General features: G+C 46.4%; 1 protein-coding gene across 8 annotated transcripts in view; it reads right to left on the bottom strand.

Annotated features, from left to right (window-relative positions):
• LOC138565957 (uncharacterized) overlaps nt 1-25,509 on the bottom strand; it is a 1,066,445-nt gene that overhangs the window by 94,196 nt on the left and 946,740 nt on the right. For 7 of the 8 annotated variants that reach the window (XR_011301733.1, XR_011301734.1, XR_011301737.1 and 4 more), the window contains 2 exons: nt 21,149-21,178; nt 20,918-21,052 (listed from right to left, as the gene is read on the bottom strand). Coding sequence is in view for 4 of the 8 variants with exons in the window: in XM_069643053.1 (XP_069499154.1) it covers nt 20,918-21,052; nt 21,149-21,178 (165 nt within the window). In the remaining 4 variants the exon portion in view is untranslated. The remainder of the gene's footprint in view (nt 1-20,917; nt 21,053-21,148; nt 21,179-25,509) is intronic. The other variant, XR_011301735.1, reaches the window with a different exon arrangement.

Raw genomic sequence — 25,509 nt, 5'->3', positions numbered from 1 at the left:
TTTTTTTGGCCTCCCAGGGAAGGAGGGGGCTGGACCCGAAGAGAGATTGCGAGCGAATGGGGGCGGGGGGAGGTCGGGGGACGCCATGGACAAGACCTTTTCTAGGAGATTTGGGAAAATTAACCAAGGTCTGGGCCTTGCCTACTCTCTACAAGAGGGGGAGGAGGGAGAGCGTCCTTTCACATTCTTCTTGGCAGTGCATAACTCCTACTCACACAATGACCTAATACTAGTGGACGCGGAATTGAAAGCTCAGGTAAAGGACCTGTCGGCCCCCAGTCCTGTGGTCGGACCACAACTTAGTGGTGTGCTCGATGGGTTGCATCCCCAGGCAGAGGATATCGGGAGGGTGGCATTGTAATGATTTCCTGTTAAACGATAGGGAAGTCTCCCAAACCGTATTGACTGACATCACAGACTACTTTTCCATTAATGATAATGGGGAGGTAGGAGTGCAGACTCTCTGGGAGAGTTTTAAGGCCACAAAACAGGAGGTGCTTATCAGAATAGGTGCCCAGAAAAAATAAGATAGGGAGAAAGAGGCTGAGATGCAAAATTTGAGACCTACAGCCAGGTGAGCCTGGGGGGATGTACCTCACACCGTCCAGCATGGCAAAGCTGAGGCTCTATAGGGCTAAGCTCAAGGCAATCCTAGTTTAGGACACGGAAAATAAATTAATGGTCCTAAAGCAAAAATACCAAGAGCCAGGGGAGAGGGCGGACAAAATAGTGGCATGGAGACTGCGGGAGGAGAGGGACAAGAAGTTGATTGGGACAATTAAGGGCAAATACTGGGTGGAAGTGCATGACCCTGAGGATGTGGGGAAGGAATTCGCCAGGTTCTATGAAGGGCTCTACGCGTCAGAATTTGAGGGGACGAAGGGCAAATCGCTAAGTTCTTAGATGCCTTGTCGGTCCAAGAGGGATGCAACTTGCTTAGGAGAGCCCATCTTGGAAGAGGAGGTTGTCCAGTCTATAAAAGGGTTGAAGTCAGGTACAGCCCTAGGGAGTGATGGGTTCTCAACACAATTTTATAAGAGGTTTAGATCTACTCTGGCCCCATACATGGCTCAAGTCTTTAATGCAGTACTGTTAAGGGATCCCTTGCTGTGCTCCATGCTGGGAAATGTGCCACCTACCACCCAATATCGCAGTTGAAAAGTGATGTGAAAAACCTGGCTAGAATCATTGGGACGAGGCTGGAGGGGCTTATGCCGTCCCTGTTTCATGGGGACCAAGTGGGTTTTATAAAGGGTAGACAGGGCACTGATAACATCCAGAAAACAATTTATTTGCAATACCAGGCCCAAACCCAGGGGCGTGCCACGTGCCTTGTCGTTGTGGACTCCGAGAAGGCATTCAACAGTGTGGAATGGGCCTTTATGAAGATGTTACTGAAGAAAATGGGCCTTGGGCAGGGATTCTTGAAGTCGGTAGAGGTTATGTACTCACAGCCAACAAGGCGCGTTAGGGTGATGGTATTATGTCTGAGGTATTTTGCCTGACGCGGCGGACGAGGCAGGGGTACCCCATCTCACCACTGCTCTATGCCCTCACTATGGGCCGCTAGCGATTGCGATCAGGGCTAACCAGGTGATCAAGGGCATTAGGTGCAGGGAGGTGGAATTTAAACTGTCCCTTTTCTCAAACGATATCTTGGCTTGTCTCACTGAGGTGAGCTCCTTGCTACCGAATTGGGAACAAATAAAGAGCTATGGGCACCTCTCTGGCCTGAAGTCAATGTGGACAAATCCACCATCATGCCCGTGGGCCCTGAATGCTTGCTACTAGAAGATCGCACCCGGTCCTCAGCAATGAGAGTCGAATGTTTATGAGTGAAACAGGGAAGGCGCAAGAACTTGAGAAAGGGAGTAGTCAACATTAAAAGTAACAAGAACACATCAGGCATGTGTTCCAATAGCCAATTCACCACTTGGGCAGCCTATATGTGAGCCCCTTGCAGGACTGCAAAGGATGTTATAGCTGTCAGTGCAAAAATTGGATATAAGCAACGTTTCCTGTAATAATACAATGTTAGATGAGACAAGAAGAGAAAGGCCCATGGGTTGGCCAAGAAAAGAGTTATGTCCACGAGTGTTCCATGTAAGCCAGGTCAATGTGGGACAGACAACTCGTTGTCAGATACCACCTGTTGGGAAAACTTAACAGTGCCAATGTTAAACAGGTTTCTTTGCAGCATGGCTTTTAGCAAAATGAAGAGAGGAGGCCAACAGCGATGATCGTTGAGTATGAGTGTGGTTATGTGAAGAGCTCATCATTGATACAATAGGTTTGGATGCTTTTGGTACAGCCTCAGGTACAGAGGAAGAGTTGTTCCTGAAGATAATTAATCAGAAGCCCGAGGATTCCAGTTCATACGCACACATTTTTAGCAATGCAACCATCAATGGGGATACAAACTCTAGAATTACCCAGTTGGACAAACTATAGAACTTGGGTAATTCAATATGAGCAATGTTCGCAGAACTTATCATGCATAAATCACTCATTTGTGAAACATTTCTAGAATAATGCTCCTATTCAAAAAAGGGCTGGTAAGGAGCAATTCCTCCAGTTTGGCACATTTACCCAATGAATTGATGTCTTCGTTGATGATGACTTTCTCATTAGGTAGAGTGCACAATGAGTTTCCCACTTTCCGCGATGGTATATCGAGGGAAAAGGGGAAATTATGCGCAGATAATAAGTCATCACAGTGTAGGGTATGTCCAAGGGGGCAGCCTGAAGGAAGTGCTGTGCATTGCGATGGATTCGAGTTTGAGGAGGCAGCTGAGATTCTACTTCAAGGAGCTGTGTCAGGCAGCTCCATACTCGTCGTTTGCACAGGTGGCACTTGTAACCAATGGTCCATAGGGCTGCAAAGTTGTACTTGTCTGATTGTCCCATCATTGGAAGTATGAGTGACTGTGGACTTAAGGCTGGAGGCTGGACGTTCACTATTAAAATTTCCTGCAACAAGGCATGAATCTGGCTAACCCACGAGAATTTCTATTTTTTCATCATCTTTTTCCTTTTAGTAAGTTTGTTCTTTGGCTTCCTCGTGGACAAAGAATGGACAGGGGGAGAAGTTATAGTTTTGAAGCCCCTTATTGGGTGATGGTGGCAAAGAAACCTCTTTGTAGTCCCAATCAACCTCCTCTATACTTTCAGAAGCAATCCTAACAGTTTCTTGCCGTCCATCTTCTCCGAAAAGTCTTTCTTTAGAGTTTGGATTAATAAACTGTGGTAAACATCCTTCACGAAAAGTAAGGACGTTTTTGGCACCTATAATGTTTGATGCAATATCGGATTTAAGTAATGAAGATGAATTTTCTAGGATAGCATCGACAATCATTGCAAGCACTTGTTTGGACTCTCTCTGTTCTCTGGTGATAGTGGACCACAGAGACAGCATGGCATCAATACTTGCAGCTATTGCATTTAGCTTAGAAGTTAGGTGATTGTCCTTGGTCATGCCAATGCCACAGAAGCGAGATGGCGATCCGGCTCACTGGCAATATCAGTTTTACTATCGAGTGATTCCGAAGAGTCAGAAGAGGAAACCAATCTGGTCAAATTGGCAGAGGCCGATAGGTCAGTTCCAATGAGATTTTCATGACCGTCAATTAGAGATGCAGTCCTCTTCGAGTTTCCCAGTGAATCCCATTCTAGTCCTATGCACATATTCAGAAGGGAGTTATTGTTGTTGATTATGGGCGAAGTAGTCACTACAGTAAGGTGTTGAGGAGAAGAGGTACTAGCCAAGATTGATTCTCCTGACACCAGCAGTAATATATTGAGAAAGGCTGTAATGGTAGATTGGGTGCCTGTGGTCTTGTCAGTTTGGTCCTTTTTAAACACTTTGATAAGATTTTCCGGGCTCCTAGTTCTTTTGGCAGCCCAGACTGAGCTGCTACGCAGGCCATATTTGCGGATTGACAAACGTTTCATAATAAGTCCAGTTTATTTCAGCCCCAGTGGTGAGACTGGCCTCAAAAAGGGAAAAAAGGTTCTGACTACATGGTCCAAATGGCCATCCCCGCAGGCAGAGAAGGTGTATATGAGACCTGTCTCGTATTAATCGCAGAGCTCAGTGAATAAGATGGCAAAAATAAATAAGGACAAGTGTAACCATTAGTTCAAATTGACTGTGTGCTATGTGCATATAGTCGTCCTCATTTCAGGGAGGGATCACTCAGCAGAGGGTGAAAAAAATAAAGTAGTCTGCTTACCCGTGCGCCGGCAGCTCCACCGCAGACCACAGCAGATCACTCCTGCACAGCGCACCACGTGTATGAGGTGTTTATGAAGGCAAGCAAACAGTTCTGGCTGCTGGGGGACCGCCTCCACAGTAGATATAGTAGAAACACTGAAACTTCAGTAAGGAGCACGGCAGACCACTCTCGCCACTCACTGTGAGTTGTATTTTTGGTCACTAACTCTCTCAAGCAAGGGCGATGGTTTAACAAACTCTCCGTTTTAGGCAAGAAACAGTAAACAGCTGCAAAAGTAGAAATAACCAACTCCAGCAGGGAAGAGAGTCATTTGATCAGTAGATCAGCGGGCTGAGCTTAGCCGTGTTGTTTGTGTGAAATGTACTGTATCAGCTGCTTTGATGAATAACTGATTAGACCTGCACACACCCACCGGACATTTGAAAGAAAAGGAAGGCGCGGAGGGTAGCCATTTGCTCACGCCTGTGATGTGCCCGTTGTTTGATGTGGCCATCAGGCGGTAGTTTGTCCTCAATAAAAACATCTGTTTGATTCCCACCAACTGCTGCTAACTCTGGAGAAAGGACAGGTGCTGTGTGTGGCCTATTCATTTAGTGTAATTTCATGTCGCCACCTTCCTTTGTAGGAGCATCTGCCCGGCCTGCAATTTGGCAGGCTACAATGAACCTTGTCATTTGGAGCATGGCGAAATTGTTTGCCAATAACTAAATTACTATACAGGATTCTTAGAAGCAGCGGGAGAAAATGCATATTTGCACACACTGGCAATTGCCAATATGTAAAAAAATTGGAAATACCCATCATATATGTCTGATCATATATGTCTGGCTACCAGGTTGGAGTGTTTCCTGAGCAGAGTCTGTCTACCCTGTCTATCCAAACTAGTGGGTGGACCCACTACTAAAACCCTCCATATCCGTGGAGTGGCCACAGAGTGCTGCAGAGTACTGCAGTCTGGCTACCTCGTTGGAGTGTTTCCTGAGCAGAGTCTGTCTGCCCTGTCTATCCAAACTAGTGGGTGGACCCACTATTAAAACCCTCCATACCCGCGTAGCGCGCAGAGTGCTGCAGAGTACTGCAGTCTGGGTACCTGGTTGGAGTGTTTCATGAGCAGAGTTTGTCTACCCTGTCTATCCAAACTAGTGGGTGGACCCACTACTAAAACCCTCCATGGCCGCAGAGTGCTGCAGAGTACTGCAGTCTGGCAGCAGCTCTGGCAGCTCCAGCATCAGCAACGGCGGTGGAGGAGGAGGAGGGGCCCCGTTTACGGAGTTGTAAACAAGCTCTAAACAGCAAGGAGGAGGAGGCGACCAGTCGACTACGTGTGACGGAAATTACCCCTTTGACTAAGGAGTCTGCGGAGGAGGGAGGTAAGGAAGACCTTGACAGCCCCTGTTCGCCTAGTCTGCTTTCTTCAACTTTACTACTGGTTCGCTCAGACTTTAAGAAGCTAGTTCTTCGGCCGTTGAAAGACTTAACATACAGCAAATCAACTAAAATAACTGAGAAAAGACAAATTGCCAGGCTTCCCCCTGCCCACGGAACCCCTCCTGAGCTCACCTGGGGTAGCCATTCTGGGAGCAAGAGGGCTTGAGGTAGTGGGTGAGCCAGCATCCTCCTCGAGGGTGGATTCAGCTTGGGTCGACGGGCTGATCTTGCAGTCAGGCGCCCGGCTCCTCGACGAGCAGAGGCAGGTCACGATTAGCATGCCCTTTGTGGAGGAGTGTGGAGCCGGCCACTCCCCTGGACTCCTGCTAGCGGCCCCCGCTCGCGAGGTCTCTGATAGTGGAGGGAGGAGCGGGGAACACCTCCAGCGGGAAAAGATGCTGTCACCGGCTGTTTTACAATCAGATCCATCACAACTCCTACAAGCGCCACAAACTCAGATGATACTAACAATTGAAGTCTACCCAGTAGTGGTGATCGATGATTTAAAGAGCAACCTGATTTACCTGAATATAGTACTAACATGAAAGTGCAGAAACCAAAACCAGCAAACTCAAAGCTAACTGAAAGCACAGCCTCTACGCCAGAACCCAGGCTACAAGAACCCCCACAAATGCACTGTGACTCAGATGTAACGCGCCGTGACTCAGATAGCGGATCAGCTTCTACAAAAGCAACAAGACCAAAGGAAAATGAGAACATACAAAAAAAAAAAATACTAAGGCAAGGACAGGTCCTCAACTTAAAGTCAAAAGAGATAATGACGGCAAAACAACTCGATAGGCTACTGCCAGCCATTGACTTTGTAAAAGGGTCGGCCCCCAAAGGGTGGTCAGGCTCGGCGAAGCGGATTTCTTGGAAAACTTTTTTTTTAAACGGTCTTACAACGGGTGCCAGTGCAAACGAAATTTCTGACGCCGAAATTCTCGAAGGCAGTGAACTTCCCCCGATTGCCAAAGGACACCGCCTCCCTTGTAGTAAATAAAAAAATAACGCCAGAAAAAAACTCAACTCCTATTAGATGGCACTTCGGGAAAGGACCAGCCAACATGACAACTAAATTGGCAAACCCAGACCAACATAATCTTTGTTTGGACTCAACCTGTCGTCAACAACATCGTCGAAAAGAGAGGACTTGAACAGTCATGGGCTTAAGGGAAAACATCTAAATCCCCCACCATCTGGCGTTATGGCGGCGGAGCAAGGGAGAGTCGGAACGACAGAAGCCCCAATGCTGACAGCCCCAATTACAATCACACAGGAGCCATACACTGGAATAATAGGCCAAACGCCTCATGACGTATTTACATGTGAATCAGGAGAAATACCAGCTCGGCAACTAAACAAGAGTGACCAATTTACCTTTCCAAAACTCCCCGCCGTTCCAAGCACCCCAATTCAACTACGGAGACAAAGCAAAATAACACAAACCTTAAACAAAGACACACCATTTAATGACTATTATGTCAACCGTGACAATTGCTCTGGCTCTGTTCAACAAGCTTTATGAGGCTCTCAACGAGACCTTGAAAGATCAGACAACAATGATAGCTTACATGCACACAAAGCTAACGTTTTTGTAGGGCTACATAACGGCCAGAGAAACAGAAAAGCACGACAAAAAAGACTCAACATTGGACTCCAGAAGTAAATATACAGAAGAGTCGATTCTCGAGAAAAGACAGCTATATAACGTAAAGAGTTCTTGTATTTCAGTAGGACAACAGACAACGGAAGAGGACCTACTACAGAGGAGCGAACTGGGATTGCAAAATGGTGTCCCGGGGCCAATAAAAATCAGTCAACCACTCTTAAAGTTATCCAAACTCAAACGATGGACCCTCAGGTAGTAACTGAGTCATCAGAGTCGATTAATAAAACCACCACAGGAAAACAAAGACCTACCGGTTGTATTATTATCGATTCTTCGGGACTCTTATCAGACACGACAAAAATCATTGAGTGTGCTGGAAAACCAGGAAGCACAAACCCGAGAAACCGACATCATTTTGGCATATTCATCCAACAAAAACCTGCCACCACGGGACGGACCATTTTAAAAATTACAAAAAATATCAAACCTTACACTGAATCAACGAATCATGAGAAAACTGATCGACCTATGGGAAACAATACTGTTAGTAGACCAACAAAAGAATTAATCGACTTGAAGGAACCACCTATAGTTCCAAAGCAAACCGCCATAGAGAATAAAGAATCTTCTTTGGCAACTGACGTGGGAAAAGACAACCCTATAGATCTGATGGACCTTAGTACGTACTCAGTGGAAGCCTCTGAAACCGAATTGTTCAATTCCTTAGGTCTGAAAAGGAAAATAGAGGACCTTGAGGAGAGCAACGCGACGGACGAGCCAAGTACGAAGGTTTTGTTGATTGACCATCCTTCCCCGACATTTGAAACACTTGAGGACAAGAGAGAAAAAATAATGCAGAATTCAACACGCAATCCTCCACTCGGTCCTCATTATGAATTGTCACAGGGAAATTGTCAAAACTACAGGCTCCCAACCTCTGATCATACTCTTCAAAACGAGGCCAACAACCCAACCACGCTCAAGCTTAACAGAGAAGAAATCCATCCAAATGGGCACTTGGAACACCAGAGGCTTCGGCCATCTAGCCGCAATAACTAACGTCAATTTGGGGAGGATAGACGTCTTGTGCCTGCAGGAGACTTGGCTAACTAGAAAACTACACTTAGATGGTTACGAAATATTCTTTACCCCAGCCAAGAAAGGACTCACTGGTCACCTGACTGCTGGTCTTTTGACGGCTATACGCTCGGGGAACGGTCTCGAATTTTCAAGCCAGCTGAGTTCATCACTATTACTACAAGCTTCTTTGATCAACTGGAAACATCTATTCAGGCCAAATAACGAGGAGCTTGTGCAGTCTATCCTCGTAAATAACACATATTGGAACCTTAACGTGATTTTGGATGACTTGTACTTGAAGTCAATGGAAATGGTGCTGGACAAAGCAAGTACGACTCACCAATGTAACCACGTGATAACCAAAGGTGATTTAAACGCAATTTGCCCCGAGATAGGAGACCAAAAATTACATCTACCAAGATCGTCTCCAATTTTTGAGAGAGGCAGGAGATGGGAGGCCTTAATGGTTGAAAGAGATGTGCACAACCTCCACTTGATGAGACAGAAATCAAACCTACTGGTTCCAACTGGGGAACGAGCAGACCAAGGGTGGGTCCAAAATATCTTCAACTATCCCTCTGTAAATACCTCCCCTCTCAAGCCCTTCGCTCCTCTATCTCTAACTCCTTCAGGGTCAGTCGTTCTTCAAAGAAACGAGCTGAGCGTCGATCTCTGTCTTCGGCTGGGGCCTCCCTTTGTAACTGCCTACCTGCCACATTGAAACTTGAGGAGAACCATCTGCGGTTCCGGGAGCTCCTCAAGTCCTTCCTCTTCACCTCTGCCTTTGCCCTGCTTCTCCCCTGCTGATCTGCTTTCTCCCTCAGCACTGTGTACCTGGCCACCCTCTGCCCTTTCGGGTCCAGGTACCTGCTCACACTGCCACCCTTCCTGCACTGCCTCCGGGCCACCCCTTGCACCGGGACCTGTATCTGTACCCATACAGTCACCCACCCACTCTTCTTCTGCACTTATCAGATACACCCTATCTGACTAACCTAGCACTTTACGGGGGCGTGGTTTGGCAGCCATGGAGTAGGGCTGCTCTTCCCGTGAGCTCCCACACATCTGGACCTGATCCTGAAGCGCATGATGAAGATTGACTAGGAGAAGCATAAAAGAATACAGTCACAGCCGTCTGAACATATGGGGCTTGCATCGCAAGTCCTGCGGCACAAAACGATGGGCTAATTCGGAAGATATGAAGGAATAAAGGCCAGCACACGACCTCGGACAGTCCACAGCAAAATGGCAGACGTCAGGAGATAGAGGACAAAGGACCACACTGGAGCACCGAACTGGGCTGGGAGCGTGGAGCCAGCGAAACATCGGGAATTCAGAAAGTGTCAAACAGAATCCCGGAGCCTCGGCCGGTGATATATTGCACATCAAGATACATTTGTAACACACCGGGAACAAGGCTCCCCACGGAACAAAGGGTGTTGTGGTGAGCTGCGGCGAGGAGGCAGGGGGCCGCAGAGGTGCGATCCAGCCCAGCTGCACATCAGGAGAAGCACACAGAGCCCAGAGAGCTGCCATGGCACCAAAGAAAACGAAATGCAGAATAATGCCTGCAGCATTGTCAGGTTTCCTTCCCTTATTTGTCAGGTTTCCTTCCTTTATTCAAGTTTCCTTTTCATTATTTCTCTTTATTTATCCTTTTCAGATTAGCTTTGTGTGGGTGGGAAGTTTTCCATTATAGTTGGTTTGGCCTTAACTTGCTGATTCAGAATCCTGGTTCTGACCCAAGGCAAGATGGAGCCTCACAGTGACAGCTCTGATTGGTTAGAAGACAATGCAGAACAACAATGAACATTCTAAACTGTCACTCTGTGCCTTTCATCATCAAAACCCCATCTGAGAGGACGTGTTTAGTGGCTGCTCCTGCTTTAGTCTTAGGCCTGGTGGATTTTATCCTTCAGACATCAGCAGTTGAGCGGCTACTTTCTTGGGGGTTACAGGAGAAGTCATCAGCTGGCAGGAATTCGTTTTTGAAGACAGGAAAAGCAGGAAATCCTTATGAATTCGCTCAGGAGATAAGTGACTTTATTTTTACTGTAACTTTGTTCATCATAATAACATTCTCCTTGAAAATTCGTGAAAAGTTGTGTATCTACTAAAACTATTGAACTCCCGGAGTGCGCGTGTGTTTTCCAGTGCGGTGTTCCATAGCGCGAGAATTTGACTGTCGCGTGCGTATTCAAGTGCGCGTGTGCTTTCTAGCGTGGGTGCTCCGAGCGCGAGTAACTTTTTGTCTCGTGCGATTTTAAATGCGCGTGTATTTCATAGCGCGGGTGATCCGTAGCGCGAGAAGCTATACGTCGCGTGAGAACTAAAGAGCGCGTGTGATTTCTAGCGCGGGTGTTCAGAGCGCGAGAATCTGTTTGTCACGTGCGATGTAAGTGCGCGTGTGTTTAATAGCGCAAGTGTTTCTTCGCGTGAGTCTCAATACGTCGCGTATGAAACAAAGAGCGCGTGTGTTTTCCAGCGCGATTGATTTTGCGCGTGAGAATCAATTCGTCGCGTTTGAACTCAAGAGCGCGGGTGTTTTTATTTCGTGTGTTTCGCACGAGAACATTATTGCGCGTGTGGATTATTGCGCGTGTGGATTAATGCGCGTGTGGATTTAATGCGCGTGTGGATTTTTGCGCGTGTGAATTCTTTTAATCGCGCGTCTTCATTCGTTTGCGCGTGTTCTTCAACCAGGAAGATTTCTATGTACAGTTCATCGTTAATCTGAATGGAAATAACCTGCGTGTGCGTTTAGCACTTGTTTTTTCTTCAAGGATTCAAAAACTCAATATGATTATAAATAGTTTGAAAAGTTTGAAAGAACAAGAAAGAATATTTTAAAGACAATCTAACTGAACATCCAAGGCATATTGGAAAAAAGACAATGAACTAAGACTTCCAGTTGTGCCTTAAGTAAGAAGTTGCTGAGAATTTCAAGTGTCTAAAGTAAGAGAGATTTTCAGCTTCTTTATCAGCTTCTCTAAGAAATTTCAAGAGAAGAGCCAGGTATGATTCTTAATTATTAGTTAAGGATTTATGTCTTCCCATTCATAAGGTTAAGTAAGTGAATTAAGGAAGTGTATCTGCTATTCTTTTATCCTCTGCAGGTTCAGCTCTGGTTAGCCTTGACGCAGTCTGCCTGGTGTTGTTTTGTTATCCCATTCCCCCTTTCCCTTTGGGGTGTAGTTTACAGAGCTGAATTGAAATCTAGTTCTGGGAAATACATCTCAGGGGGATTGTCGGGGGTTCAGCAGCTTCCGCGGACGCAGGACCTCTCAGCCTGACAAGCATGCCGGGAATTCAGAAACTGTCAAACCAAATCCCGGAGCGTCGGGCGGTGATACATTGCACACCAAGATACAGTTGTAACACACGGGGAAAGGGAACGAGGCTCCCCACGGAACAAAGGGTGTTGCAGTGAGCTGCGGCGAGGGGGTGGGGGGGCGCAGAGAAGCGTGCCAGCCCGGCCGCACATCAGGAGAAAAGGAGCCCAGAGAGCCGCTGCGGCACCAAAGAAAACGAAATGCAGCAATAATTCCTGCAGCGTGAGACGCCCCCCCCCCACCCCGGCACGGCCCGCAAAACGAGGGGGCCCGAAGCAAGCGGCAAACGCAGGGAGCACAACCCCCAGGGAAGCGCATAATAATTGGAAGCTGCCCAAAGGACCCCGCCAGAGGCAGAGGCCTGCAGACCCACTACCACCATTGAAAAGAGGTGCACAGGGCCTGGAATCCACAGCGGCCAAGCCTGCAGTCCCGGCTCACATCAGCAGAAAGCCCGACCAGGACCAGGAGGGCCACAGTGCATAGCCTACAGCAGGCTGGGAACTCAGGACAAAATACAACGCCAGAAGTTACGGCAGAGCCCCCCCACCAGTGCATACAGTAATAATGTAGACAAAAGAGGGACAGCTCTGGGGGACCCCCCAAAAAAAGAGTGGGGGGGAAACAGAAAAAAGGGAGGAAGCACCACGATGGAGGCCCCCCCTCTCAGAAATGAAGAAGGGGGAAGAAAAAGCAAAGTAGCCCTGGGCAAGTGCGAGCAAATAACGAACTGCCCCACTTTGAAAGGGCATTGGGAAAACGCCCGCAGAGCACCGCTGTACACTGTACGGAACCGCCAGCATTAAAGGGTCTACAGGCCACCAGGGGAACAGCAGCGCATTAAGGAGAAGCTGAAAGGCAGACAGCAAGGATCATGGCGCAAAAGAGCGGCAAGACCAAGGCTAAGCAACCAACTATGGACATTTTCACGAAATCATCACAATCTCCGGCTACTGCAGCACTGGGGAAAATTGACCCACAGGACGTGCCGGTCCCGCCGCGGGTGGATCAGCTGATGCTGCAGGCCATCACGGATATGAAAGCCTCGTGGACCACCTCGATAGTGGAGCTCAGGGCAACACTGGAATTCAAAATCAATGCACTGGGTGTGGACCTAAACCTCTTGAGACAAGATGTCAGAAAGCTGACGGAGCACACAAGCACCCTCGAGAGCTTGGTTACGAATAACACAGAAGTCAGCACTACCAACGCAGAGGAGATCCACATACTGAAACAACAAGTACGCAACTTGGAGGACCGAGCGGAAGAGGCATAAGGGCGTGTGAGACGCAACAACATCCACGTGGTGGGACTGCCGGAAGGAAAAGAAGGACCAGACCCTACAGCCTAGGTCGAAAACATGTTGATCCAAGAAATTGGGGCAGGCAAGCTCTCCCAGGGGTTTGCGGAGGAACGCGCACATAGAGCCCTGACACGGAAACCGCAACCGGGAGCGATCATAGCTAAGACTATAACCCGAGCAACAGCAACTGTCACAGTGTACCCGGATTACACCATGCTGGTGCAGAAACAGCGCTTCAGCTATGTGGCAGTGAAACAGCGACTGAGGGCAGCAGGATTTAAATAGTCTTACATAAGGGCAAAGCCCACTTTTTTGAGGACCCAGAGGAGGCGACGAATTGGCTGAATTCCCAGGGCTGCCCGGACGAGGAAAAGGGGCCAGAGCGAGACGAACAGGATAAGCGAATCAACGTTTACGTTTAGCCTCGAGGGAAACGGCAGCGTGAAATGTAATGTAGCCATAAGGGGGTGCTAATAATATGCAGAACTAATGATCTATAATCATATTATAAGGACATAGATGGACTGGAATATAGAGGCTTATATTTCTTAACTAAAAAGGCATGATGCGCGTATAGCTTTTGCACATTGGGAGTATCTCAGTCGGAGCAAAACCTGCCCCCACTAGTTAGAGTAGTAGGATCGCCAGTAGGGCGACAACTTCCCGCAGTGCACCTAGAACCGGCAGTAGCCAAGAAAGGAGCAAGATGCGGGATGGCCTGAGATCCAGGGATGGAGCTGGGCATCAGTTGGTGATTGGGGGATGGGGAGGGGGGAGGGAAAGTTGGGGATGGGTTGAGCAGGGGGGAGGGGGAATAGTTGGGGAGCTTAGAATGGAATTTTTTAGGGCAAGAGCTTACACCCATGCGCGGCATGGGATGAGACATGGAGGGGGATGGCATAGTAATGACAATAGGAGACCTTAGAAAAATAACCTGGAATGTGAGGGGCTTCAATAGCTATCTGAAGAGGAATAAGGTAATGGTGTATCTGAGAAGGCAAAAAGTGGATATAGCCTTATTGCAGGAAACCCACCTCACCCAGGAGAAACAAGAAGTGGTGAAAAAAAAGTGGAGAGGGACCAGCGTGGGAGCAACGTACTCAGTATACGGCAGAGGGTAATCACCTCGGTGACGCCACATGTGCCCTTCCAGGTGCTGCAGGCCACGGCGGAGCCGGACGGGAGGATGGTGGTGATCATGGGCTGCTAGAGAACAGAGAACTGTGCATTATAAATACATACGCCCCTAACCAAGACACAGTGGCTTATTTTAAGACACTATACAGAAAGATTAGCCCCATCATATGCGGCGCGGTAATATGGGGAGGGGACTTCAACTGTTCGCTGGACCCTAAAATGGATAGATCGGACACAAAGTCAAACATGCCCACCCCAGCAGCAAAAACACTACAGGCCCTTTTGTGCCCCTCACAACCTGTACACGAGACTGGATTATATATTTTCCACCCCAGAATTGGCAGGGGAAATGACGGGCTCAGAATATAAGGCAAGAATACTATCGGATCACTCTCCCCTGGCTCTGACGTGGTGCCATCAACCCCCTAGAGCCACGATTCCAACATGGAGGCTCAGAGCCGAGGCACTGAGGGACACCGCATTCCGGGAGGACCTAAGGTAGGCGATAACCGAGTATTTCGAAAACAACACCGTTAGCGTGGAGTCAGAGGGTACCCTATGGGAAGCCTTTAAGGTGGTGGTGAGGGGGGCGGCTATAGCCAAATCTAGAGGGCTCCAAGGAGGTATAGTGCGAGAGTTACAAGAGACAGAAAAGAAACTAGAAGTAATCATGAAAAGAGGAGGCACCTCACAGGAAGATGACAAACAAGCAAGTCAATTACAACAAGCATGCAGGGGGCTCTGGGACAGGTTATGCAACTTGAATTATAAAAAATATATTGAAAGACAGCACACAGAGGAAGACAAACCAGGGAGGCTGCTCGCATGGCTATATAAGAACGAGACATCAAGATCAGCGATTAGAGAGATTAAGGGAGAAGCGGGCCAAATTTGGAATACACAGGAGAGCGTGAACGAGGGAGTCCATAGATTCTACAAACACCTCTACGAGGATGTATCGGAAACTGCAGCGCAGGACACCCAGGAAATGCTAGAAGACATAGGATTACCTAAACTGTGTGAGGAAGACAGGGAGAGCCTGGACGCCCAAATTACAATAGAGGAATTGGAGACTGTGGTAATACACCTGCCCACGTGTAAGGCTCCTGGGACAGACAGGCTCCCTAGCGAATTCTATAAAACGTATAGACAAGAAGTGCTCCCCCGCTATTGGCAATGCTAAACGAGGCCTTCGAGAAAGGGAGACTGCCGGAATCACTGAGGGAAGCGGTAATTATTCCACTCCTCAAACTTGATAAACTTAGTACAGACTGAGGATCGTATCGGCCAATATCCACGCTAAAACAGGACAGCAAAATTCTCACGTCTGTGTTGGCGAATAGACTCAAGCGGATAATAAATAAATGTATACACCCCGATCAAACAGGATATGTCCCAGGTAGGAGCATATCCAATAATCACAGGAGGCTCCACCATATCATAGAACAGACAGAGGGCGACCCAGGTGAAATAGCAATAGTCTCGCTAGACGCAGTTTAAGCCTTTGACACCATAAGGTGGCCTTGGCTGATGGCGGCCTTAAAAGAATACGGGATGGGACCGGGGTACCTGCGATGGGTGCAAATGGTGTACAGCTCCCCAACAGCTAAGGTGAAAACGGGAGCGATAATTTCAGCCAAATGGCAACTCAGCACAGGCACCAGACAGGGCTGCCCGTGGTCCCCGATGTTGTATATCCTTGCACTGGAACCACTGGCGATCTACCTGAGACAGCAGTATGAAGAAATAGGGGTCCGCAACAAAGGGGGAACGCACTTGATATGATTGTTTGCGAATGATATGCTGCTATACCTGCGGTATCCTGAAGAAAATCTTCAATATATTCTGGAGGTGATGGGGCGCTACGCAACCCTATCGGGCATAGCGGTGAACCCCAAGAAATCGAGTATGTTCCCCCTGGGGAGATATAGAGGAGTCCCAAAGGAGAGCTTGCCCATTCTGCAGGTAGCCTGGCAGATCAACACATTTAGATACTTGGGGATAAACATATACCACAAGACAGAAGATGATCACAAATATAACACGGAAAGGGCAGTAGAAGGCATCGAGAACAGCATGAGGTTCTGGGCGAAGCTCCTCCTGGCCATGATGGGAAGGGCGGCCTTGCTCAAGATGGTGGTCCTGCCCAGGCTCCTGCACTTCTTTGCAAATATCCCACACATGTTACCCAAACGCTTTTTCACTGGGCTCCATAGCTTATGCAGAGGCTTCTTGTGGCATAACTCCAGAAACAGGGTGGCCCTATGGAAATTACAAAGCACGTACGACAGAGGGGGTATAAACTTGTCGAACTTCGAAATATACCACTTGGCAGGACAACTACAATACGTCACTAGGTGGCTGTCAGAAGAGGAGACAGCAGATTCCAGACTGCTAAGGGTGACTGTGACCCTTACTTCCTAAAGGTATTGATATGGCTACCCAAACCAAGACTGCAGGGGCGACCGAGATTGCTGGAACTGGGCTGGAAGACATGGCACAAAGCGTGTCGAGTCATGGGCAACCCGGCTCCAGGCTCCCCGCAGGTGCCACTAGTGGCGCTCTGCGGGACGGACGATCAGTTGAGAAAAGGGATCCGTTAACACTGGGAACCGGTGGGCCTGGCAAACCTGGGGGATATTTGGCAGGAGGGGAAGGCACTGGACTTCCAAACGATAGTAGATAACACTGGGGTGCATAGGGGGCAATACATCAAATATACCAGAATTGTTAAACGGGTGAAGGAAACGTGGTCCGAAATAGCACTGGCAGAACAACCGGATACGGCCATAGAAACAATGTATGACATCTCGGAGGGAGGGCATGAAATATCTCAGATCTATGAGCCGGTGAGGTACAGAGTGAGTAAGGAGCTGCTCCAATTGAGACGGGACTGGGAGGAGGAAGCGGGAGAACCTATGCAAGAAGGACAGTGGGAAAGAGCTCAGAAATATCATTAAAAAGTGTCAAGAAACACCAGGCTGCAGCAGATCCAGTTATATGTCACACACAGGGCGTATATGACCCCCCAAAAGATTGCTAGATTTGGAAGCACAGTAGTACAAAAATGCCCCAAGTGCGGGGAGGAGGAGGCTGGGATGATCCACATGTTCTGGGCGTGCCCAGAGGTGAAAAAATTCTGGGAGGAAATTAAGCAACGTCCATCTGAAAAGGGAATCAAGCTAAGGGTGGACTCGTATGGGCATGTATGATGTGGGGATTTACCAGGCCATGCACCCTGAAACACGTGAGCAAACTTAAGAACTTGGCTTACATATTGGCCAAACAGCGAATAGCCATGGGCTGGAAAGCAGCCCACAAACCCAGATTGGAGGTATGGTGGAACGATCTCCTGAAATGGGCAGACGCTGAGACAGTAGCATGGTATGAAGCAGCCAGCAGAGGGGGGGACAGCGAAGTGGGTCCTCTGATATCATGGAGACAGATGTTAGCCACCCTGTCGGGACTCTCCCATGCTAATTCCAGTGAATATGACACATCCGAGAATGGTGAAGGGGATGGACCCTAAGTGAAGCGAAATCTGGAAAACTGAAGCTCGAGGTCATAAGGGGGACGAGGGAGGACAGCAAAATAGGATGCAAATGTACATTAAGAAGCTTGTAACTAAAATGTAGGTGTGATGGTTATGTTATGTTTTGTTTGTTGGAAATTAATAAAATATATTTGTTTTTTAAAACCTAGCACTTTGCCACTTACCAGCTGCACTACCACTGTTTATCACCTTATTTTATTCATTTGACTTTTATTTATTTTGTTCTCTCCTATGCTCTGCACTTTCCAATTCCTCCCCCCTTCCATGCACTTCCCCCTTTCCCCTTCCCCATGCACCTGCACATTCTCAATGTCAATGGGCCTAGTAAGATCATTGTTTTTGTTTCTCCCCTGTTTCCCTCCCTTTGCCCGGTCACGCTCTGAAACACCTGTGTATGTGCGCGATATAAATAAAATATCAAATCATATCATTGACCATACTTATGCAACAAAAGAACTTGTATCCCTGACGGACAGTTTCGAAGTCAAAAGGACACAAAATAGTGACCACAACATCTTGGTCACATCTTGGACAACGGCACAACTTCCTCAACATCAAATGCTCCAAGAAATAGAAGCAAACACAGGTGGTAAACGCGACAATTGAGTGGACTCCTTCTGTTCCCCGAGACATTAGAAAATTAGAAAATTTGGAAATTAGAAGCAAACGAACCAGATTCCTCTGTCCAACGGTGCTCGACCCGCAATTTGCAAGCGCCTCAAAAAGAACATCTGACACATCTTCGAATTATAACAACAACGGAGGCGGCTAACGCCTCACTGTGAATGTTGCAATATAGCGGACACTTGACGTTCGGCACCCTTTGCTGCTCCATTTTTGGCATAGCAGTGTTCTTTTCTTTGGAACAAACCGTGACTGTGTGCATTAGAATCAACCACATCAGATTTATACAAATAACAGAACTGCACCTGTGAAGTTAAGGAGGTTTATGCTAAATAACTCAGAGAAGTTCTTCTTTCATTGAACTTTCATGTTAAGTGGGCTAAAATTTGAAACAAGTACGGTCAACCAGAAGTACTCAACACAACAAAACCTCTTTGAAATGAACAGTCCTTTTTCTCTCCTGAAGACGGTTACATTTCCAAAAGACATATTGTGAAATTGTCTGATTCTTCCTTTTGCCATTAGCCAAAACATATGTCGACTATCACAAGAGCCTAAGGTTTCTAATAGGCTTCTCTCTCGATAGAGCAGTGTTCTGTTAATAAGAGTGTTCTACCCTTGTGTCTTTTTGAATAGTAGTGTAAAAAAAGGCACAAATGCACGTACTAACCCCACCACATTTTAATGCTTTGTATCAGACTTTCTGCCTGTTCCTTGTTTATTCCTACTATGCTTCAGTCAAAGATCTTTTTTTAGGTCATTTTTATACATGTTTTCTTGATAATTAAAAATAAAAACTATATTTTTGTTATATTTGTTTGGTTTCATAACTTGCATTGTATGTCAACAGGAGTGTATCAGGATAGTTTGCATCCCTATAAACATAGTTATAAATGGAAACCTTGCTTTTTGAGTAAGCGACCTCTTCCAATATAGGCACACCCACCGCCAGATTACAGAATCTAGAGACTGGGTCACCACCTTCACTCTGCTCCTTTTCCCGGTAGTGTGCTGTAAGCCGTGGCATTTATTGTTATTTGCTATATTTATTTACGTTTTTTGTGAAGCCTTTCACGCTGCTTTTCCCCAATCAAACAGCTTGCCTCTGGCGAGGCATGCAGTTGTAGAAACCTAAAACGTGCAAACACACTTGGGTTGAAAACAGTAACTCTCAAAAGATGGACGTGGATGTATTACCTGCACGGCTGCAACAGCGTTAACGCAGTTTTAAAAATTAGGGCGAGTTTGTTTTGATGAGATGTGAAGGAAGAGTGTGTTACATTTTCTTTACATTCGGAGGACTTTGATCGTTTCCCAGGTGTTTGTTTTTTCAGTGAGGGCTGCTATACAGAACACCACCATATTCCAATGGATAGGTGCATAAATAAGCAGATTATTACACTGGTTGCATAAATAACCTGCTTACTGAGTTATAACACAGCTTGGTAGTAGCCTCATTACTCCAGTGAGGGGTGTGAGCAGTGGTGCCCTTATGGTAAGTCTCGGAAAAGGCAGACTTTCCACGTGTATTGAAGGTGGCATCAGGCTGCAGGCAGAGCCTTCCAAAAGCCAGGCACTCTTCAAGAAGGGCATGTGTGGCCCCAGCCCACAATGGAGGCGGGACATAGATGAATTGTTATCCTTAATGGTCGATTTATTAATTTGACTAACTCCCTCCCTAAAATGTCCCTAACGCTTTGCAAGTCAATGATCGAACTAACTTTCCTAATGAGAAAGCCTGTGGATGGTGTTCATAAATGTTAGTCTGTCTCCAGCACCAAGATACGTCTCTAGGGGTGAACTTGGCTCTACACATCTAAGGTTATGTATGCATGAGTCTCAACTGGCCACCAAAAATTGCCAGAACTCTGATCTTCCCTTCTCTAGATATGTGCACAAAAGGGGCCCCCAGATTGTCCCACATTCTGAAAACCAAATAAAATGGTGCTACGTTTTTCTATAAGCTGATTTGATGAATTTGGACACTATGAACCTTATTTAAAAAAGCATTTTAGAAGGGTAAATCCTATTGAAAAACGTGTTGTTACTCAGGCCCTACATTTGTGTGTCTGTGTACATACATACCTAATCTATGTTAATTTCGAATATAAACACTAATATTAACGCTACATATGGTGATCCATTCTTGTATGAAATGTATATTACAGTGATATTGTAACCATATGTTTCTTCGTGTACTGAGGAGCAATGCTACGTGATGCCACTTCCTGTTTTGTCAAGATATGAAAGGTTGTGCCATCACTTCCGATGATGTCACTCAGTACGGGGTGAAATGACACAACTTCCTGTGATGTCATCAGAGGCCAAGGGTCGTATGATGTCACTTCCGCTACCCCTGGCATTTTGGTGAAATGACATCCCTGCTCATAATTCCTAATGTTGATGTCAAATATTATAGCACCTCAGGGCGCTCTTCAGAGAAATAGGAAATAGGGAAAGTGATATAGGTGCCACTTACATGAGTCAAGTAACCTCTCCTGGAAGTAGACAATTAAAGGATCACCCTGAACTCACCAGTGTCTCCCATGAGTCTATAAAGAAAGCACCAAGTGTGTTGACAATTTCATACATTTCATGGAAACTCAAGCTTACCCTGCAGGTCTTTTCTCCGCAAAGAAAGCAATGGTACTGCCATGCTGCCACATCTTCAATGCCTCGGAGGAACTGTTGCACACGTTGAAATTGTGTGCCCAGCATGTTCTGTCTCGGTTGTACGCAGGGCTGCCACTGGTATATAAAAAAAGCAGTATTGTCAGAGGTGATAGCTACTTCACAACCAAAAGAGCAACTTCATATGACTAACATTTTGATGTCAATTTTTACCGTGAATCTGGGTTTGTCGGTTCAGCATCTCTAGATGAGGGAAAACACACACAAAGAAAACAACATGTTGTAACTTCAAGGTTTCTCTATGCTACGTGTGGGATTGTTTGACAAACTTAATCACAACAAGTCTTCAATGAATTACAGTCATACGCAATAGGGCAGAAGAATAAACATAAAAGTCTCCATTAAACAGTCAGATGTTTAATGTGTTGCCCATGTACCCAGCCTGCTCTACCAAGGAATGGAAACACAACTAAAATTCACCCAATTTCAGTATGACCAACCAGTAGCTGAACTGAGAGGTGCCACCTTTAGTCCAGCAAATCCGTCCAAGAGGTACCAATGGAACGGTCACAATGCATTGGGTATGTGTTACTTAAGCCATAACAATGTAACGGCCACATTTCATCTAGTTTGTATTTCATGGGCTAGCAATGGTAGTAGTAAACAGCACACATCACTACCTTCCAAAAAGTAGGAAATGAACAGCCACACATTATCCTCCAGGCTCGTTTAAAGAATTGAAGCAGAACTCATAAATTGCATAAACCTGCAGTCACAAGGAAACTGCCACTCTGGATCTAGCTTTCTTTTTGAATGAATAGCAATTTCTTTCCAAGGGACCACATGCAGTATGTCTTTCCAGGAAGCAGCAATGTATCACACATATTATTGCTGCCTGGCATTTAAATGGATGGCACTGGCTCTGGAGGATGGCATCCAGGATATCCCTCCAGGCAGGGGAGTAGACAAGGTAGGGCCTGAGCAGGCAAAGCCCACCCAAAATATTCAGTGGTGGCAGTGAGGAGGCGTTCCAGCTGCACAGTTCATGGCAAGAAACAGGAAGCCCTACCTCCTTCCCGGTTTCTGTCTGTGTGGGTCCATGAGTCAGAGTCCTGTAGAGGAGCATCGATTCTGAAACTGATCGATAATCAGGTACAAAAAAGGATTTATGTGTGTGTGTTCATGAAGGCGTGCATCCACATATGAATGAGAGTGCAGTGTGAATGTTTTGGGTGAGTGATTAGTGGGTGAATGGGTGTGAATGTGCACATGCATGCGAGACTGGGGCCCACTGGATCATCATGGGCATTTTGTTACATACGCATGGGCATGCTTTACTCAAATATCTGGGCAAAGCCAACTTGGTGTGTGTTACTACGTAGAGGGGGGGTTAAGCTGCTGGGGTTTATACTACAATGAGGCATGCAGCCTGGACATTTTCCAACTCCACCATTTCACGTAAAGGTCAACATGTGTGTTCTTGAATTGGGGAGAGGGGTAATTGTGCTGCCAGTAAGGAATTGTGTTTCCTTACTGAGGCATTGTATTTTTTACTGGCAATAAGGGCAGAGCCAACATGATGTATATTCTTACATCGGGGAGGTGGAGCAGGGGAATTTGTTCAGTCAGTAAGGAGAGAATGTTTGCTTCTTGTGGCATGGCTTTTTTACTGAACCTAAGTCCAGTGTCAACATGATGAGTGATCTTACATGGTGGGGGTGTTAGTGCAGCAAGCAAGGAGATTTTTCCTTACTGTGGCATTGCATTTTTCGCTGTCTTTAAGGGCAAAGTCAAAATGATTGGTGTTCTTACATGGTGGGGGTAAGGGCATTTGTGGAGCCAGCTGTCAGGTTTCCTGGTAAACAATAGGTACAATAGTCTACATACACTCTAGAGTCACTATGCATTTTAGTACAATTTACAGTTCATTTACATAATTATTTGCTCTTTTCCTGCATTTTACTTTGAAGTAGGTTCAAGCCAACATGGAGGAAAGGAACTTGACTTCCGATTGGATGAAGGTTTGAACAAAGGGCTAGGCAGAACATTCTAAACTGCCTTTCATTAAAATGTGTCCTTTGAGTAAGTCCTGTTTGTTTGAGTTCCCGTTTTTTAGGGCAGAAGTACAATTTAGTGAAGAAAAACTTCATCCGGAAGAAGAAGGAGGAAAAAACGTACACAGGAAGGCAGTAAAAGCAGAAATCTCCACTCCAACTTTAAGCTACGTTATGGGTTTCAGTAAAATGAGCACTAAAATTGCCAGATTTAAAAAGAGTCTAAATAGTGTTTATAATAGACTTTACCTTGTACTCCTTATCCGGAGTACAATAATCCAGTTGTAGGAAGAGTAAACAGTTTAACGTAGGATTAGCCGACTCGCAAGAGAGATTTGAAGAAGGGACTTGTGTTATGTTACTGTGCCTGCACACGTCGATTGCCAAGAAGGGTAGCCGTGAATATCCAGTGCACCGTTTGCGTAGGCTCAAAGTCTTTTTTTGGGAAAGTGAACGCTGTCCAATCGTCGTGATCAACTGTGGAAAATGGAGAAAGGAAGAAGGCTCCCCTGTGTCGCTCTCCGAAGCGGTGATTGAAAAGGGGCAAGGCAAGAGCAAATCAGGAGTTGCAGTAGAAGAGGTGAGACGCACAGTGTTTTAAGCTCAGTGACTGAAAAGTATTTTCAAAGACTGACAAGCCTGGTTGCGTGGGGACAGGCACACAGACTAGCCTGTCCAGAACATTATTCTTATACTAAGTTAAAGATAATACTGAGTTTAGTTGGAGTATTAGTAGGAAACTAAATCCTTGTACATAGAGTTATTTTAAAAGTAATTGGAAAACATAGGAAAAGGCGGAGGAGTCCTGCAAGGCAACAAGTCTCAGCAGTACAAAGCAAGCATTAGCGTTAGGATATAGCTGAGAATACGAAAGAAGTTAGTGTCTGGAAATCAGAGAATCTTGCTGGAAAGCAGCTCTAGTTTTGTCACAGGCAACTTTCACAGTCAATAAGGCAACTAAACATCACCAGTGTAGATTTCACAGTTAAGGAAGCAGGTCCAGATTCTCCACAGTACCCTTCACCATCTGTTTAAGAATGTATATTTCCTCTTGTCATTCTCCAGAGGGATCTCAGGGATTGTTGCTTCCCTCTTTGGATGTCCTGGACTTCCTTCACTGGTGGAAGCTGTAAGGCAGACGTTACCTTCAACCAGGGTTCAAGGATAACATCTTGTGAAGTCTTCAGATGATCTCCTTAAAGAGGGGCTCCAGCCCTCTTTTAAAGCCAAGTGGGCCACAGTGATTGATGCTGGTTGAGCTTAACATAGTAAACCAATCCTGGGGCCCCTACCAACAATGTTTGGTATGTGTGAGGTTTTAACACCGGAGTGCCTTGATACAGGAAAAGATAAAGGGGTGAAACAGGAAAAAGGGGTGTACCAGAACCAATATGGCAGAAACCTCCTCTCAACAGAAAGAGTTCTGGGATCACTCCTGCGATACTAAGTCCCACCCATCTGCCTGTCTGTTGTGATCAAAGGGTCTCTCTGGTTAATGGTCCTCCCTATGCAGTCCTGTTTAAAGGAGCAGGTCTCCATTGAAGCTGCGGCAAGACTCTGGCACCTGCAAACCACATTCTCATACCTCATGAATGGGGTCCCCCTAGTGGGGGTGGCCTACAGCAACAATAGACCCAGATATGTCAGTTCATTGGATTTATTTATTGTATATTTGTATGGTGCCTATACAACAAAAGGTGTTTCAAGGCACCATAGACAGTTTACTTTCATTGACACCATGAGGCGGGAAATGGCTTCAGGTTGACACAGTCACATATGAAAGGTTACAAATACAAGAAGAGTAGGTAAAGGGCCTGTGCATGCGCTCTGCACACCTCACATTAGTATTAGGATTGAGCTGCGTTGCAGACGTCGGGCCAGGCATAGCCACTAATGCCTGGTAAAATAGAAAATCTATAACAGGGAGTGAGACGCAAAACGCGCTCTTCCTTTGTTTGATAAGAAAGTTTCAATTATTGCTGTAAATATGAGAAAATGTAGAACATCCAAATGTTGGTCACACCAGTTGGTTATTGAAGGTATCACGGAATGTCAGCCAGTGGCTAACTTTCTTATAAAACAAAGGAAGAGCGTGTTTTGATTGTCACTTCCTGTTGTAGACATATGAAAGGTTGTTGGGTTTCCAGTCTCCTTTGCTATACTCTACAGCCAGGCCCCCTGGCGGCCAGTTTGAAGTATCCTCTACTGATATAATAATCACTTCCACCAGCTTCAGGTCCTAAACAAAAGAGCAGGGCAGTTCCATGGGGCCTTTGTCAGTTAATCAGGGTATCCATGGTAGGCGGAATCTGGTCCTCCAGGGTTGGATAGTACCTGTAGGCTGTGTTCAGCCTGGTGTACACAGTCGTATGCTTTTGTTGTGTTGGGAACATAGGAAAACGTGTTTGGATTAGCCCCAAACATTTTCCTGAGGTATGTCTACCAACATCAATTTATTTAAAAATTTCAAAAATGCCCAGGCAAGCCCACACCCACCACGCGCATGGACAAATTCCTCAC

This window comes from Ambystoma mexicanum, chromosome 2p, assembly GCF_040938575.1.
Source record: "Ambystoma mexicanum isolate Mex_15411 chromosome 2p, UKY_AmexF1_1, whole genome shotgun sequence".
NCBI lineage: Eukaryota > Metazoa > Chordata > Amphibia > Caudata > Ambystomatidae > Ambystoma > Ambystoma mexicanum.
This window is presented reverse-complemented; position numbering and strand designations above follow the sequence as displayed.